This window comes from Ranitomeya variabilis, chromosome 2 (genome assembly GCF_051348905.1).
Source record: "Ranitomeya variabilis isolate aRanVar5 chromosome 2, aRanVar5.hap1, whole genome shotgun sequence".
Classification (NCBI taxonomy): Eukaryota; Metazoa; Chordata; class Amphibia; order Anura; family Dendrobatidae; genus Ranitomeya; species Ranitomeya variabilis.
Genome location: NC_135233.1, coordinates 194682395 through 194700559, shown reverse-complemented (window position 1 = coordinate 194700559; position 18165 = coordinate 194682395). Strand labels below are relative to the sequence as shown.

Here is an 18165-nt window from a genome sequence, read left to right as displayed (position 1 = left end):
AAGGAACAAGGAGCAGATTAATATAGCAAGTGCCGGGGGCCTGAGAGGTGAGTATGTGATTTTTTTTATCGCAGCAACAGCATATGGAGCATCTTATGGGGCCATAAGCAACGTTTGTGGAGCATTATACAGGGCAAACGACTATATAGAGCATCTTATGGGGCCATAAGCAACGTTTGTGGAGCATTATATGGGGCAAATGACTGTATAGAGCATCTTATGGGGCCATAAGCAACGTTTGTGGAGCATTATACGGGGCAAATGACTGTATGAAGCATCTTATTTGGCCCATCATGAACTGTATGGAGCATTATATGGGGCTCTTGATTCAATATGGATATTCAAAACACTTAACCTACTGATGTCTCAATTAATTTTACTCTCATTGGTATCTATTTGTATTTTTGACATTTACCGGTAGCTTCTGCATTTTCCACCCTAGGCTTATACTCGAGTTAAGTTTTCCGATTTTTTTGTGGCAAAATTAGGGGTCTCGGCTTATACTCGGGTCGGTGTATACTCGAGTATATACGGTATATGTAATATACATAAAATGAAATAAAAATAATAAATATAGATTCTATTTATTATAATAAAGTGCAAGTGCAAACCAATTAAGACTGGTAAAAATAGTAAACACTGATGGGTCAAACAGGATATGTTGAACATATAAGCATAAAACATACAACAGATAAATAAAAACCTTTAGTGCGGACCTGGGGTCATATTGAACGATGGCTTCCTGCACCCCCACCACGCACCCCAATACACATTTCCCGAATTGCTTCCTCAGGGAGTGGTAATAATAAATGATAAACCTGAGCTGGTTTCTAAGTCGTGCAAGCAACAAGGTTTCTATTCAGCGATCTCAGGAAGAAAATTACAACTTTATTTAAAAACTAATTGAATACCATGTTGGCAAAATGGGGAGGGAGAGAGGGTGACAACTTCACATGAGGATATGACGCGTTTCGAACTGCGTGAATTCTTAATTGTGACAGCCATGTGATTTTATCGCTCTCTTTCCCTCTACATTTTTCCTTTCCATTTTTTCAATGTGGTTTTTGATATTTTTTTAGTACATTTGTAAATTTATTCCTGGGATTGCTGGATGGATGTCTTGTTATCATCACTATTTCACAGAAATGTTAGTCCTGAAAAGAGCAGCTCAGTTCCCAGGAATGCTTCAGTACTGCCTTTTCTGTCCATTGGGTCAAAAACTAAGGGAGGTCCTCGTAGAAATTATGGCTCTTGGGACCTTATTCTTTGGTTTCTTGTTACAGTTCACTGAATCCTCTTCCACAAGAGTATTTACAATTTCCCATTTTTAGGTACAGGAAAAAACTGGGTTTTTTTCCTTTCGTCCAAGCGAAGGAACATCTGATCCTGAACTGATCAAGTCTACATGTGGTCATTGATGTTCATAGTAGACCTGATTGCTCTTAGTACGGATTCCTTTTCTTATACAGTCATCAGAAGCACTCTGAAATCACCTAAAATATCTAACTAAAATATGACTTTACAGAATCTATATGGCTGCTAATTGTTACAGGCTTTCCATACTTTTTGAAGACAAATTTTAAATGTTATAATATAGAACTCCAGAATAAAAAATGTGCTGATTTCTTTTATGATTACGAATAAGCTATAATATTTGATTTCTCTTTACCCACAGGTAAAATCTGTGAAGCCACTGCCACCAGCACCGACAAATGTTACTTCTCCGGTAGGACCACGGAAAGTGGTAGCAATGTATGATTTCAGTCCAATCAATTCTCAGGATTTACAGTTGCACAAAGGAGAAGAGTATCTGTTACTAGAGGAAGGCGGTGGACAGCCCTGGTTAAGAGCAAGAGATAAAAATGGGTAAAACAATGTATTTGTAATTTTTTATTCTTTGTGATTAGGGTCAGAAAATATTCTTGATATGGTAGAAAGGGCAAAAAGAATAGAAAAGATTTTAATTTAAAAAAAATTGAGACTTAAATAAAAAGAAAGTTCGAAGAAAAATGGGAACAAACAGCTGACATAATGAAAAATCATGCATACGATAAATAACATAATAAAAAAGTAAAAGCATCATATTCTAATTATATAATTTTTAAGGTGAGTAAAAGACTTTCCAGTTTTGCCCTTTATTCTAAGGGGTTTTGTCAGGATCCTACTTTCAGGAGTGCACTGCTACCACTTTTCTGCTTGCTAAGTGGCAGTGCACTCCTGATGACTGACAGTTCAGCCTACTGGCATGCTTGAGTCTCTTCCTAATTATGCTTTCTCCAATGCTGCCATCACAGGCATCTGGGGTACAGAACCTGACAAGATCCAAAAATCCGGCCAGCTTCAGAGCAGCATTGCAAGCTGTACAGCTACATGCTCATTGCCTAGTAAACCAGCCACCTGTGATAGTCTGCAGAGGTGGTCGGTAACCTTGGCAATGAGATGTAAACTATAGAATTAGACCATAGAAAAAGAGCATATCTCGTATGTATCAATATACATTAATTAGAATCATTATAAGGATACAGGAGGAGGCTGAGAGAGCTGAAAGGCAGTTGGGGTTGGAGATAAAAAAGACAAAGAAGCCATGTTTGTAAAGTAGTTGTTCCTTTATGTGTAGATCTGTAATAATGGGTGAGATAGGAGGCAGTGAGGAATTAGTACAGTATACAAGGAGACAGGCTCAAATTTCATAGAAGCCTCATAAATGGCACCTTGAGGAAGTCCAGATTGGGCGTTGATGTGACTTATGATGCTTGGGAGTCTACTTCAGGTGGTGAATCCTTGCACAAGTTTCTGGTTTACGAGATTGGATTGCGAGAGTGAAATGTGTTGCTAACTGAAAAGTTGGCATGTCGACCTCACTGTCTGCTGCACGCAGGGATAGATGTAATGTCCATACTGCCCTAGCCACTCGTTGTAATTACACTCCTATTGGTGACTCACTCCAAAGAAGCTGGTCGCGTAAAGGGGTGGTGGGGATTTATTGAGGTGGGCAATGACACTGATTGAAGCTGGTTATTTACAACAGTCCGCACTTGCTGTGCATAAAGCAGACTCAGATACTGAGCCCGTCTCATTCACATTTATGGTGGATGTCAGGAAAGGGTTAAGGATGGTGGTTTATCTTGGCTGTTTTGAAAAAGGCTGTATACAATGCTATTTTTTTTTTTTTTTTTTTTTTTAAACTTCATTACTTCACAAATAGTTTTAGATTTTTTTCAAATACAAATTTTGAGAATTTCTATTTGAGATATTTTAGAAGAATAAATAAAAATGAACTAATTAACTTTCAGATTTTTTGGGGAAAAACAATGCACAAAAAAGGAATTTAGAATTTTTTTTACTTTGCTGTTTCTATAGGGGAATAAATAACAAGTTATCTCTATCAAATGGGTCATTTTATTCAACTAGATTTCACAAATCCCCTTTAAAAATCAGAATCATCTTCATCTGATCAATGTCATAGTTACATGTATTCAATGTTTATATACCTACACTCATGCCGTTTAATTAGTGAATATACTCATTAGGTAAGGATATGTGTATTTATGTGCACAGTGAGTGTGCATATACCAACTGCACCAATGTATGACTGTATATACATTATGTCCTGAGTGTGCATACCTATACATCTTATATGTCCAGAGATTATGCATATATTGTACCAGCCAAATGTTTGGACTCGCCTTTACATCCAATGGTGTTCCTTGTTCTTAGTGGAATGTGCACATGTACTTTTAGATTTAAGGCGGCGAAACCACAAAGAGACACATATGGAAGCGAGGTGCAAAGAAACGTGTATGAAACAAACCCAGATATCTGTCAGGCTATGTGCACACATTGCAGAAAGGTGTGTGGATTTTTCCGCACCGATTTTGGTAAATCCGCATTTTTTTGCGGTTTTACACCTGCGGATTCCTATTATGGAGCAGGAGTAAAACGCTGTGGAATCCGCACAAAGAATTGATATGATGTGTAATAAACAACGCAGCGTTTCCGCATGGTATTTTCCGCAGCATGTGCACTGCGGATTTACTGCGAATTACCGCGGATTTACAAGGTTTTTTTTGCAGTTTTTGTGCGGATTCCACTTGCGGTTTTACACCTGTGGATTCCTATTATGGAGCAGGTGTAATCCGCACAAAGAATTGACATTCTGCGGAATAAACAGCATGTGCGCTTTGGATTTTGTTTTCCATAGGTTTACATGGTACTGTACAACGCATGGAAAACTGCTGCAAATCTGCAGCTGTCAATCCACAATGTGTGCATATACCCTTAAAGTTTCCTCAAAGTACCCCTGTTCACTCGGTAACAGATTTACACACCCTTGACGTTTCTTCAAGAAGTTTCTTCAGGTCATCACCTAGAATGGCTTTCCAACAGTCTAGAAATAGTTCCCAGAGGTGCCGAGCACTTCTTGGCTTCTTTGCCTTCGACTCATCCCAAACCATCTCAATTGGGTTAAAGTTGGGTGATTGTGGAGGCTTATTCATCTGACTCAGCCTCCATACCGTGTCCTTATAAAGCCTGGCGGTGTTTTGGGTCATTGTCTTGTTGCGAAACAAATGATGGTCCCACTTAGTACAAACCAGATAGTATTGCATGTCACTGCAGAATGATGTGGCAGCCATGATAGGTGAGTATGCCTTGGATTTGGAACCAGCAGTGTCACCAGCAAAGCAACCCACACCATCACACCGTCCTTCCTTACTTCACGTAAAAATCATCCATTCACCTTTTCCATATCTCACAAAGACATGGCAGCTGGTAGAAAAAAAAACTCAAATTTTGACTCCTCAGTACAGATTTACATTGATCTAATTTCCAATTCTTTTGTTGTTGGCCCGAGCAAATCTCTTCTTGTTTATGGTTCTCAGTAGTGGCTTTTTTGCAGCAATTTGACCGTAAAGGCCTGCTTCTCATAGTCTCCTTTGGACAGTTGATGTTGAGATGCTTCTTGATGTTTGTGCATCGTTTCTGAGGGCAGTTATCTGAGGTGCTGTCAGTTATTGGTTTCTGAGGCTTTTAACTGATGAACTTATCCTCTGCAGCATTAATCATATTTAAGCTGCATTTACACTGAAGGATAATCGTGAATAAGGGTATGTGTACACGTCAGGATTTCTTGCAGAAATTTCCTGAAGAAAACCGCAGAATGCTAAAGTTTTCCAAGCGATCTGTAGCATCGCTTGGAAAACTGACTGACAGGTTGGTCACACTTGTCAAACATAGTGTTTGACAAGTGTGACCAACTTTTTACTATAGATGCTGCCTATGCAGCATCAATAGTAAAAGATAGAATGTTTAAAAATAATACAAAAAATAAAAAAAATGGTTATACTCACCTGCAGACAGCCGATCTCCTCAGCGGCGTCCGTTCCTATAGATGGTGTGTGTGTGCAGGACCTTCGATGACGTCGCGGTCACGTGAGCGGTCACATGAGCGGTCATGCGACCAATCACAAGACCGCGACGTCATCGCAGGTCCTTCAGACACTCCAGCTATAGGAACCGAAGCAGCGGCATGCTCCGGAGAGGCGGGAAGACTGCGGGGGCCATCAGAGGGTGAGTATATGACTATTTTTTATTTTAATTCTTTTTTTTACCAATTATATGGTGCCCAGTCTGTGGAGGAGAGTCTCCTCTCCTCCACCCTGGGTACCAACCGCACATAATCTGCTTACTTCCCGCATGGTGTGCACAGCCCCGTGTGGGAAGTAAGCAGATCAATGCATTCCTAGTTGTGCGGAACCCCGCAATTCCGCAAATTTAATGAACAAGTTGCTTTTTTTTCCGCAATGTGATTTTTTCGCGGAAAAAAATGCAACATTTGCACAAAAACTGCGGAATACCCTGAAAATAATGGGAGGCATATGTTAGTGTTTTTTTCGCGTTTTTATCACGTTTTTATAGCGAAAAACCGCGAAAAAAACGCGAAAAATACTGAACATGTGCACATGGCCTAAGGGCCCCTTCACACTGTGCAATCAAAGTCTAAACGAGCGTTCGATTTGTGACGTTTATCCGTCCTCGTTCCGAGGTTGCAAAGTGTGACATGGCGTTACGATTTGCGACGCAGCCCAGCATCGTACGATGTGAAAGAAAGAGCAGAACTTTCTTTCGTCGTAAATGTCTCGCTGTGGCGGTCGAAATCGTAGTATGTGACGGCGGTCATACGAGCTCGTAATGCGACTACGTGGGTTGGGCTTCCGCATACCTGTCTCCTGATTGGGCGTGACGTTTTAGCACGCCCATGCTGGTAATACGTCACGCTCGGAGTCGTAGGACTATGGCGGTGTGAAGGGTAGCGTACGATTGCGACGCGTGACGTTCACATCGCAACTACGTCAGAAAAAGCGTTAACATCGTAGAGTGTGACCGCTGGCTACGAGCTCGTACTGCGATGTCGAATATGACGCAAATGCGTCGTAATCGTAGCAGAATCGACCAGTGTGAAGGGGCCCTAAGCGTTCTTAAAATGATAATTTATCAATTATCTTGAAGTGTAAATAGACGAATGAACAAGCTAAATAGTTGTCAGTGGTGCATCACCCTTTGTAAACCGGACTCACACTGCCGAGAACAATGGCAGTCTATGCATACTGAGTGATCCATTAGAGACAACTCAGTGAACATCATTTACTTTGTGCTGCCTGTGTAAACAGGCTATTAACCCCTTAACGACTAGAGCTGAAGCTGTGATCGCACGTGACGTAAATGCTATGTTTTTTCTGCTGCTTTTTATCTACATGTTTTCTGCAGGTGTCGCATGCATGAAACTATTCAGTAATAATCTTCTCTGGTTATTGCATTTTTGCTACGTTTTTTATGCCTTCTTTCTTTTTGTTCGATGCATGTTTGGTGCAAATTTGAAGGAGCTTTTTTAGTGCACAAAGAGTTCATTCTGTAGTTAAAAATACAACTGCGTTTTTTTACATGCGTCTTTTTCACAGTTTTATAAAAATGTTATGTCAATGATCTTTTATCACTGTTGGCAACCAAAATTAGGCATACCATTATATATTTGTCGGACATTGTCTTGGCCACCGTATGCCTCTGACACTTACCTGACATCAGCATGCCAATTACACTGTGACAACTCTTTCTCTCTCCATCTAAGCAGTAGCACTTTAATTATGGTAGTGGGGCACCACCTTGTGGTCGATTATAAATACTACATCTGACTGATATATAAATTGCTTGTTCTTAAGGTGCCTTCTGAGCTCGAGACTCTTTTTCACTGTTTAGGCACAACAGGCGTTATTTATTTTGGTAATGTTACATTGATGCCTAATTTTGGTTGCCAACAGTGATAAAAGATTATTGATATCAAATTTTTATAAGACTGTGATATATATATATTTTTGCTTAATAAACAAAATCTAAAGTACCTGTGCTTTAAGTGTTGTTTGATGGTTGAATATAAATTGACTAGATGGTGGCCCAATTCTAACGCATCAGGTATTCTAGAATATGTATAGTAGTATATAGCACAGCCCACTCAGTATATAACAGCCACGTAGTTTATAACACAGCCCACATAGTATATAACACAGCCACGTAGTATATAGCACAGCCCACGTAGTATATAACACAGCCCACGTAGTATATAACACAGCCACGTAGTATATAACACAGCCACGTAGTAGATAACACAGCCCACGCAGTATATAACACAGCCACGTAGTATATAACACAGCCACATAGTGTATGGATCGCCCCCCAAGGGCCGTGGGGTACTCAGTACCGGGTCCTTCGGTTCACAGGGGGATGTTACGGTGGCTGACCCGGTCCGTGGCCCTGGAACGTCCGTATTAAAGGGAAAGGTCTTTAAAGGGATAGAGTTTATGTTCGTGACACCACCTGTGGTATTCGGTCAGGGTGACCGACGCTGCTTTAAGGGGTCCGCTGGGGTGATGTTATGGCAGCTAGATGGTATACCTTCCCACAGGTGAAGTATGTCCCCAGGGCTTCCCAGTGTGTAGATGGTGGTATAGTGAATGGCGCAGTGAAAAACGAGGACACAAGGTTGCAGTCTCTTTACCTTTACTGACGACTTCAGCATCCACAGTCCAGGGCAGCAGACCACAGGGTAGGCAGAGTCCGGCCGGTTTGGAGGCAAGTCTAGAGGTCCCTTGTCCAGGTGGAAATCAGTAGCCTTCCCTTGCGCTGCAGTGGTGTAGTCCCTTACTGCCTATGGCTTCACATAAGGGTCTCACAGATGCGATGTTTCGCTCTCTCTGTCCCCCATATAGGATAGGACAAAACCCGTATGACTGGCGACTTGAGCCTGTTTATAGGGTCTCTTAGATAACCCGGCTCTGTCGGTGTCACCGTGCCTCCTGGGTGTAGGTGCGGACAGGTGACCTGCAATTAGCTGTCCTGCCAGTCTCTGAAATAAGGCGTAGAGGTCCTTACTCTCTAGGCGTTCCAGCTACCGGGATTTTGTGTCTCAGAAGGAGACAGCTTGAGCGGGGCTGGTCCCCTTCTGGTATCTTCTCCTTTGCTTCGACTTCCTTCAATCTCGAATACAATTCTGTCTTTCAATGTCTCTTTCTGGGGGCTGCAGCTCTGAGGGCATGCACAGCTCCTTTGACCTTCTGTCCTCCTCAGACTCTGGTCTGGAACTAACAGAACTCCTGTCTGGAGCTCTGTCAGGAACTGACTCCTGTCTGGAAATGACTAACTTTCCCTACAGACTACCAGTTATATATATGGGGAGTGACCTAATAAATAGGAGCAGAAGCTCCCCCTGGTGGCCTGGAGTGTGAATGTGTTGCATGTTTGTGATACCTGGATGCAGTTATCCTTCTTTGCCTCCAAACGTAGCATCACTCTCCCCGAGAGGAAAGCAATACCACTGCGATGACCAGGACCCTGGGGCGCCGCATATATAACACTGCCCACGTAGTATATAGCACAGCCCACGTAGTATATAACACAGCCCACGTAGTATATAGCACAGCCCACGCAGTATATAACACAGCTCACGTAGTATAACAGCCACGTAGTATATAACACAGCCCACATAGTATATAACACAGCCCACACAGTATAAAACACAGCCCACGTAGTATATAACACAGCCACGTAGTACATAACACAGCCCACGTAGTATATTGCCCAGCCACATGGTAATTGCATCATACTATGTGGAAGGTGGAAGGTGGCTATGCGGGTCTCATACTGAGAGGGGGTCTCATACTGTGTGTGGGGCAATGTACACTGAGGATATATAAAAGCTGCCACGTTGTGCTACGCACTGCTCTGTGTCCCTCTTTCTTATTTTTCAGAGTTCTGAGCTTCAGTATTTCTTATATTTCCTCAATGCTTTAATGGCGACCTATTTTCATTTGTCCAGACAGGAGGGCTACATCCCTGGTAATTATGTTACCGAAGCTCAGGATCCAATGGAAATATATGAGTAAGTATGATAACTTTTGGGTAAAAAAGAAACATGCAGCATCTTTCATCTACACATTTTTTACAGAAAATGCCTATTTCTCTATTTACCTGCCTTATGTAATACCTGTAAAAGTGAGCGCATATGAAGCTTTTTTTGTGCGTCATCTATCTAAACCACGCAGCCTGCAGGGGTTTTGCCATTTGGTTCTTGGTTCAGCAAAAGTATAGAATGTGCTATTCACTCACGCTCAATTTCCTGTTGTCTTACTGTCTTGAATATGATAATGCTAAAGAATCAGGTAATGAGTCATTTGTACTGGCTATTATAAGCCATTCAGGAGTGATGATTGACTATGTGCAAGTTTACTGGCCAATGCAGACGGATGGGGACAGTGGGATCATTAATACAATCTTTCTATTGCCATATGGCAGAACATCATCTATGTACCGCCAACAGCTATAAGTTTTATGCCAGTGTAAACAATACCCTTAAAGGTGTCCATATTTTTTTCAATCAAGTGCAATCTGCAGATGCAGGGGCTACGATAAGTATTTCTAGGCTGAAGTGTTTTGCAGTGTTTTGCGGCAGCACTGATAATTTAATTTGTTCTCAGAAGTTGCATAGACTTGTGGTCATTCTGGAAAATTGCAGCAAATCTTACACAATTATCATTTTCTCACTGTTGTGAACATTCCCAGATAAATAATACATGGAGATGCATGTGGTTTAGATTCACTACAGCTGCGTCTCCTTTTTACTCTACAGGTGGTATTCCAAAAATATGACCAGAAGCCAAGCAGAGCAATTATTGAGAGCACAGGTAATAAATATCAACCATAAATCTTGCAAACTATTGCAAATACCACTTCTGATTAAAAGGCGATGAGCATCGTTAGAAAATAGTTGTTAACCCCTTTCTGACATTGGACGTACTATCCTGTCGAGGTGGGGTGAGCCCGTATGACCACTGACGGGATAGTACGTCCAGCGCGATCGGCGGTGCTCACGGGGGGAGCGCGGCCAATCGCGGCCGGGTGTCAGCTGATTATCACAGCTGACATCCGGCACTATGTGCCAGGAGCGGTCACAGACCGCCCCTGGCACATTAACCCCCGGCACACCGTGATCAAACATGATCACGGTGTGCCGGCGGGTACAGGGAAGCATCGCGCAGGGAGGGGGCTCCCTGCGTGCTTCCCTGCGACCCCCGGAGCAACGTGATGTGATCGCGTTGCTGCGAGGGTCTCTTACCTCCTCCTCGCTGCAGGTGCCCGGATCCAAGATGGCCGCGGCATCCGGGTCCTGCAGGGAGGGAGGTGGCTTACCGAGTGCCTGCTCAGAGCAGGCGCTTGGTAAGCCTGCAGTGCTGTAAGTCAGATCGGTGATCTGACAGAGTGCTGTGCAAACTGTCAGATCACCGATCTGTGATGTCCCCCCCTGGGACAAAGTAAAAAAGTAAAAAAAATAAATTTCCACATAAGTTAAAAAAAAAAAAAAAAAAATTCCTAAATAAAGAAAAAAAATATATATATTATTCCCATAAATACATTTATTTATCTAAATAAAAAAAATAAAACAATAAAAGTACACATATTTAGTATCGCCGCGTCTGTAACGACCCCACCTATAAAACTATATCACTAGTTAACCCCTTCAGTGAACACCGTAGGAAAAAAAAAAAAAAAACGAGGCAAAACACAACGCTTTATTATCATACCGCCGAACAAAAAGTGGAATAACACGTGATCAAAAAGACGAATATAAATAACCATGGTACCGCTGAAAACATCATCTTGTCCTGCAAAAAATGAGCTGCAATACAGCGTCATCAAAGAAAAAATAAAAAAGTTATAGTCCTCAAAATAAAGCGATGCCAAAATAATTATTTATTCTATAAAATAGTTTTTATCGTATAAAAGCGCCAAAACATAAAAAAATGATATAAATGAGGTATCGCTGTAATCGTACTGACCCGAAGAATAAAACTGCTTTATCAATTTTACCAAATGTGGAACGGTATAAACGCCTTCCCCAAAAGAAATTCATGAATAGCTGGTTTTTGGTCATTCTGCCTCACAAAAATCGGAATAAAAAGCGATCAAAAACTGTCACGTGTCCGAAAATGTTACCAATAAAAACGTCAACTCGTCCCGCAAAAAACAAGACCTCACTTGACTCTGTGGACCAAAATATGGAAAAATTATAGGTCTCAAAATGTGGAGACCCAAAAACTTTTTTGCTATAAAAAGCGTCTTTTAGTGTGTGACGGCTGCCAATCATAAAAATCCGCTATAAAAAATGCTATAAGAGTAAATCAAACCCCCCTTCATCACCCCATTAGTTAGGGAAAAATAATAAAATTAAAAAAATGTATTTATTTCCATTTTCCCATTAGGGTTAGGGCTAGGGTTAGGGCTAGGGTTAGGGTTAGGGCTAGGGTTAGGGCTAGGGTTAGGGCTAGGGTTAGGGTTACGGCTAGGTTTAGAGCTAGGGTTAGGGCTAGGGTTAGGGCTAGGGTTAGGGCTGGGGTTAGGGTTGGAGCTAAAGTTAGGGTTAGGGTTGGGGCTAAAGTTAGGGTTGGGGCTAAAGTTAGGGTTAGGGTTTGGATTACATTTATGGTTGGGATTAGGGTTGGGATTAGTTAGGGGTGTGTCAGGGTTAGGGGTGTGGTTAGGGTTACCGTTGGGATTAGGGTTAGGGGTGTGTTTGGATTAGGGTTTCAGTTAGAATTGGGGAGTTTCCACTGTTTAGGCACATCAGGGGCTCTCCAAACGCGACATGGTGTCCGATCTCAATTCCAGCCAATTCTGCATTGAAAAAGTAAAACAGTGCTCCTTCCCTTCCGAGCTTTACCGTGCGCCCAAACAGGGGTTTACACCAACATATGGGGCATCAGCGTACTCGGGACAAATTGGACAACAACTTTTGGGGTCCAAGTTCTCTTGTTACCCTTGAGAAAATATAAATTTGGGGGGCTAAAAATCATTTATGTGGGAAAAAAAAGATTGTTTATTTTCACGGCTCTGCGTTGTAAACTGTAGTGAAACAACTGGGGGTTCAAAGTTCTCACAACACATCTAGATAAGTTCCTTGGGAGGTCTAGTTTCCAATATGGGGTCACTTTTGGGGGTTTCTACTGTTTGGGTACATCAGGGGCTCTGCAAATGCAACGTGATGCCTGCAGACCAATCCATCTAAGTCTGCATTCCAAATGACGCTCCTTCCCTTCCGAGCTCTGCCATGCGCCCAAACAGTGGTTCCCTCCCACATATGGGGTATCAGCATACTCTGGACAAATTGGACAACAACTTTTGGGGTCCAATTTCTCCTGTTACCCTTGGGAAAATACAAAACTGGGGGCTAAAAAATCATTTTTGTGAAAAAAAAAAGAATTTTTATTTTCACGGCTCTGCGTTATAACCTGTAGTGAAACACTTGAGGGATCAAAGCTCTCAAAACAACTCTAGATAAGTTCCGTAGGGGGTCTACTTTCCAAAATGGTGTCACTTGTGGGGGGGTTTAATGTTTAGGCACATCAGGGGCTCTCCAAACTCGACATGGCGTCCCATCTTAATTCCAGTCAATTTTGCATTGAAAAGTCAAATGGCGCTCCTTCCCTTCCGTGCTCTGCCATGCGCCCAAACAGTCGTTTACCCCCACATATGGGGTATCGGCGTACTCAGGACAAATTGCACAACAACTTTTTTGGTCTAATTTCTTCTCTTACCCTTGGGAAAATAAAAAATTGGGGGCGAAAAGATAATTTTTGTGAAAAAATATGATTTTTTATTTTTACGGCTCTGCATTATAAACTTCTGTGCAGCACTTGTTGGGTCAAAGTGCTCACCACACATCTAGATAAGTTCCTTAAGGGGTCTACTTTCCAAAATGGTGTCACTTGTGGGGGGTTTCAATGTTTAGGCACATCAGGGGCTCTCCAAACGCAACATGGCGTTCCATCTCAATTCCAGTCAATTTTGCATTGAAAAGTCAAATGGCGCTCCTTCCCTTCCGAGCTCTGCGGTGCGCCCAAACAGTGGTTTACCCCCACATAAGGGGTATCGGCGTACACAGGACAAATTGTACAACAACTTTTGGGGTCCATTTTCTCCTGTTACCCTTGGTAAAATAAAACAAATTGGAGCTGAAATAAATTTTGTGTAAAAAAATTTAAATGTTAATTTTTATTTAAACATTCAAAAAATTCCTGTGAAACACCTGAAGGGTTAGTAAATTTCCTGAATGTGATTTTGAGCACCTTGAGGGGTGCAGTTTTTAGAATGGTGTCACACTTGGGTATTTTCGATCATATAGACCCCTCAAAATGACTTCAAATGAGATGTGGTCCCTTAAAAAAATGGTGTTGTAAAAATGAGAAATTGCTGGTCAACTTTTAACCCTTATAACTCCCTAACAAAAAAAATTTTGGGTCCTAAATTGTGCTGATGTAAAGTAGACATGTGGAAAATGTTACCTATTAAGTATTTTTTGTGACATATCTTTGTGATTTAAGGGCATAAAAATTCAAAGTTGGAAAATTGCGAAATTTTCGCCAAATTTCCATTTTTTTCACAAATAAACGCAAGTTATATCGAAGAAATTTTATCACTATCATGAAGTACAATATGTCACGAGAAAACAGTGTCAGAATCGCCAAGATCCGTTGAAGCCTTCCAGAGTTATAAACTCATAAAGGGACAGTGGTCAGAATTGTAAAAATTGGCCCGGTCATTAACGTGCAAACCACCCTTGGGGGTAAAGGGGTTAATAGCAAGTCTTTATATCGATGATATTTGTTTCTAAATGTTTGGTGATGTTTTTTCTCAGTGTTATTATAACAGTACAAAATTGAAAATAGTCCTGAACTATTAAATTTCCACACTGATTACTGAGCTTAAAGCACTGGACTGGTGCCACTAATGTATGTTCCCTGCCCATAATAATATACTTACCAGTCACCTTCTTCAGCGCTTCCTGGTGCAGCTTCGGTCCCGCTTCACCATCTTGTAACTGCAACTTCTGACTGACCGAACGTCAGAGGTAACGGTCATAATCTCTCCGTGTAAGTCTATGAAGGTTTAATTCTGGCCTTCACTAACTTACTTTGAGTTGTGACTTCCGGCACCCAGCAAATACTGGAGAGTTCAGGCAGGTCACAACATGCAGAAGACAACCGGAGTGGCGCAGAGAACAGAAGAAGGCAGTGGCTTGTAAGAATAGTACTAGGGGCAAGGAAATAAGCCTTAAACCTTACAGAAGAATTTCCATCAAAGTTTTTATTTTCTTAATATACAGCACTGTGTACTTACAATTGCTCATTTTGCCTTTCTTCCCAGATAATTCTTCTCTTTTCTCTGCTCTATGCAGAAACAGGAAGTCTCTTGTCCCTGCATTTATCATTCCCCTATTCATCTCCTGACCCAGCTGCTCCCTCCTCCATCCTGCCAGGGGTATTGGAGTGACTCATGACTCACCCTGGGAAAATTGACCTCCTTTTTCTACATAGAGCTTAGTAGGATTCAGCTAGTATGTTTTTAATCACGTGATGTCATAGACCTAATGGAAAAGAGAAGAATTATCTGGGTAGAAAGGCAAAATGAAAAATTATAAGTGACAGTGCTGTATAATATGGTGACTGGAATATATTGAGAGGACAAAAACCTTAAAGGGAGCGCTTCCTCAAAAAGGAAAACAAAAGTTGTAAAAACTGCTCAAAATGAAATTTTTACATTGATCTTTTTCCAATAAGATGTAAAACAAATGTTTTACAGGACAAAGAGGGTGGATTTATTGTTAGAGATTCTAGCAAAGCTGGAAAATATACAGTATCCGTATATGCAAAGTCATCCGGGTGAGTAAGAGAAATGACAAACGCAGCAAAACCTCAATCATTGATTTTGTAAGTATAGTATATATAGAGTAATATACCTTCTTTTTCTCTATATATACAGTATAATTATACATATTTGAATGTTATCAAAAACATAAGTGTTAATTGTTTAATTGATGCAAAGTCAATGTACAAAAAAGACATATATCTAAAATCAGTACATGGTGTGATCAACCTTTGCCTTCAAAACAGCATCAATTCTTCTGGGTAGAGTTGAGCGACTTTTACTTTTTTTGGATCGAGTCGGGTTTCGCGAAACCCGACTTTGTCAAAAGTCAGGTCGGGTGAAATCGGCCGATTATTGCGAAAAGTCGGGGGCTGACTGAAACACGAAACCCAATGCAAGTCAATGGGGAATCAAAGTCGGTAGTGAGTGGAGGACAGAAAAACACCTACAGTGCCCATTTTAATGCCAAAAACATCAATTCTTATTACTTAAGCTTGTCAATCTTAATTTACTTTATAATAATAGTTAGGCATTGAAAACTGGGGGTCATTTGGCTAAAGTTGTGGGGGGGTAGGGCTGGCTCAAGATTTTCGTGGGCCCAGGAAACGCGGAACACATCACAGCGGTGGAGCAGGGAGAGGTAAGTATTTCAACTTTGCAAGTGCTGTGATCCTGAGCAAGCAGGGGGGGGCCCACTCGTTCGTAGGAAGGTGCAGATGAAAGTATCGAAGTATCGGTGGGGGGGGCATACTCGTTGGCGACGTCACTGGCACAGGGCCCCTCATAGTACGGCGGTGTGTTTGACAGTGGGTGGCGCCTCCCACTGGCAGAGACACTTTTGCGTACTATGAGGGGCCCTGTGCCAGTGACGTCGCCAACGAGTATGCCCCCCACCTGATGAAGGAACCTGCACTTTCATCTGCACCTTCCTCTTTGTCCCCGTGTAAGGTGGTATAGTATGCGGGAAGGGGAACCTGACTTTCAGCAGGGTCAGATTCTGGCTGTGTAGAGTGCAAGGGGAATGTAGTGGTCTGGGTCAATGTACCAGCAGACTCATCTAGCAGTGGCTAGTGGTTCAAATGTGGTAACAGGACTAAACAGGCGGCATTGCTTTGTTCAGTGGAGGAAAACTGTAATGAGTGGCAGACACAGTTAGTAGGCCCAAATAATAAAGTAGGCTAAATGCAGTTCAAATGTGGTAACAGGACTAAACAGGTGGCATTGCTTTGTTCAGTGGAGGAAAACTGTAATGAGTGGCAGACACAGTTAGTAGGCCCAAATAATAAAGTAGGCTAAATGCAGTTCAAATGTGGTAACAGGACTAAACAGGCGGCATTGCTTTGTTCAGTGGAGGAAAACTGTAATGAGTGGCAGACACAGTTAGTAGGCCCAAATAATAAAGTGGGCTAAATGTCTGCCAAAAAAATGTTCATAAATAAACAGGTGGCATAGCTAGGTACAGGGGTGGGCTCCTCTGCTGAGTAGCAGACAGTGGTAGTAGGCACAAAGTATTAACTGGTCTAAATGGAGGCCAGGGCCCCTGTATATTTTAACTATCATCTATCATTTCAACAAATTTGTATTGGCAGTGCCATTGAAGGATTTAACAGCACAGACTACACAGTGGTGGAGCAGGGAGAGGTAAGTATTGCAAGTGGTAGAACACTGTTCAAGCTGGGGGGAACACTCTCGTGGGCGGCGGTCCTGGCACAGGGCCCCTCATATTACGACAGTGTGTCTGACGTTGGTTGTGCACCACCACCATCAGAGACACTTCATTGTACTGACCCTGTGCCAGTGCCGTCGCCCAAGAGTGGGCCCACCCACCTGTCCAGGCAAACGGCACTCGCACGGGTGCTTGCGCCAGGTGGTGACCACGGCCCTGTGGGGGGAGTCAGCCCATTTAGGGAGTGTGACAAAACACTCCGAGATCGCCTTTGCTGGGGTCAAAGGTCACATGGTTTGTGCATTGAACTCTGAGGCGACAGCAGGTTTCCAAGTTGACTGACCTCAAGTCAGGTTTATTAAAGTGAAAGCAAATACAGAAAACGAAACATAAAGATAAATCCTAGCCTGTCCGGCGCTAACTAAACAAATACGTTCCTATCTAACAACTGGGGGGGCTTCTCCCTCCCAGCTAGCATTACACAGATCATGAGCACAGCTCACACTCACGTTTGTCTCACACAGACAGGCATTCTGTGTGCTCCAGGCTGACACCTGAAACCTCCAGCTGGTCAGCCTTTATTCCTGCACTTATTAACCCCTCGGTATCCTGAAGATACTGAGCAGCCTAATTCACATAGGACAAATACCTGGGCGAGATATACCTGCCCCCGACTACCAGACCGACATGACTCTTACATATCCTCCCCCCCGCTCAGACCACTCAGGTCGAGCAAGAATACTCTCGAAACAGTGTACTCGAGACAGGGCATCAGCGTTCCCCATCTGCACCCCGGGGCGGTGCTCCACCGTGAAAGAGTAAGCCTGCAGGGCAAGGAACCACCGGGTTACCCAACTATTACGGTCCTTGTGGAGATGCATCCACTTGAGAGGGGCATGGTCCGTGACCAGCCTAAACTTCCTACCTGCCAGGTAATATTTGAGGGAGTCGAGAGCCCATTTGATGGCTAAGCACTCTTTTTCAATCACGGCATACCTCTGCTCATGTACATTCAGTTTCCGACTGAGGTAGAGGACCGGGTGTTCGACTCCGTCCCTTACCTGGGAAAGTACAGCTCCGACACCAGTATCAGAAGCATCAGTTTGCACCACAAACTCGCTGCTGAAATCAGGAGTCACTAGTACGAGCTGAGAGCACAAAGCCCGTTTCAGACTGTGGAAGGCCTCTTCAGCCGCTGAGGTCCATTTTACCATGACGGAATCCCTCCCTTTGGTAAGATCCGTCAAGGGGGT

At 42.6% G+C, this 18165-nt stretch overlaps 1 protein-coding gene across 1 annotated transcript in view; it reads left to right on the top strand.

The window, feature by feature from the left end:
- The window catches only part of BTK (Bruton tyrosine kinase), a 336320-nt gene that overhangs the window by 260482 nt on the left and 57673 nt on the right, over nt 1-18165 (top strand). The window contains exons 8-11 of the mRNA XM_077283385.1: nt 1676-1866; nt 9365-9427; nt 10175-10229; nt 15181-15260. Of these exons, the coding sequence (XP_077139500.1) occupies nt 1676-1866; nt 9365-9427; nt 10175-10229; nt 15181-15260 (389 nt within the window). The remainder of the gene's footprint in view (nt 1-1675; nt 1867-9364; nt 9428-10174; nt 10230-15180; nt 15261-18165) is intronic.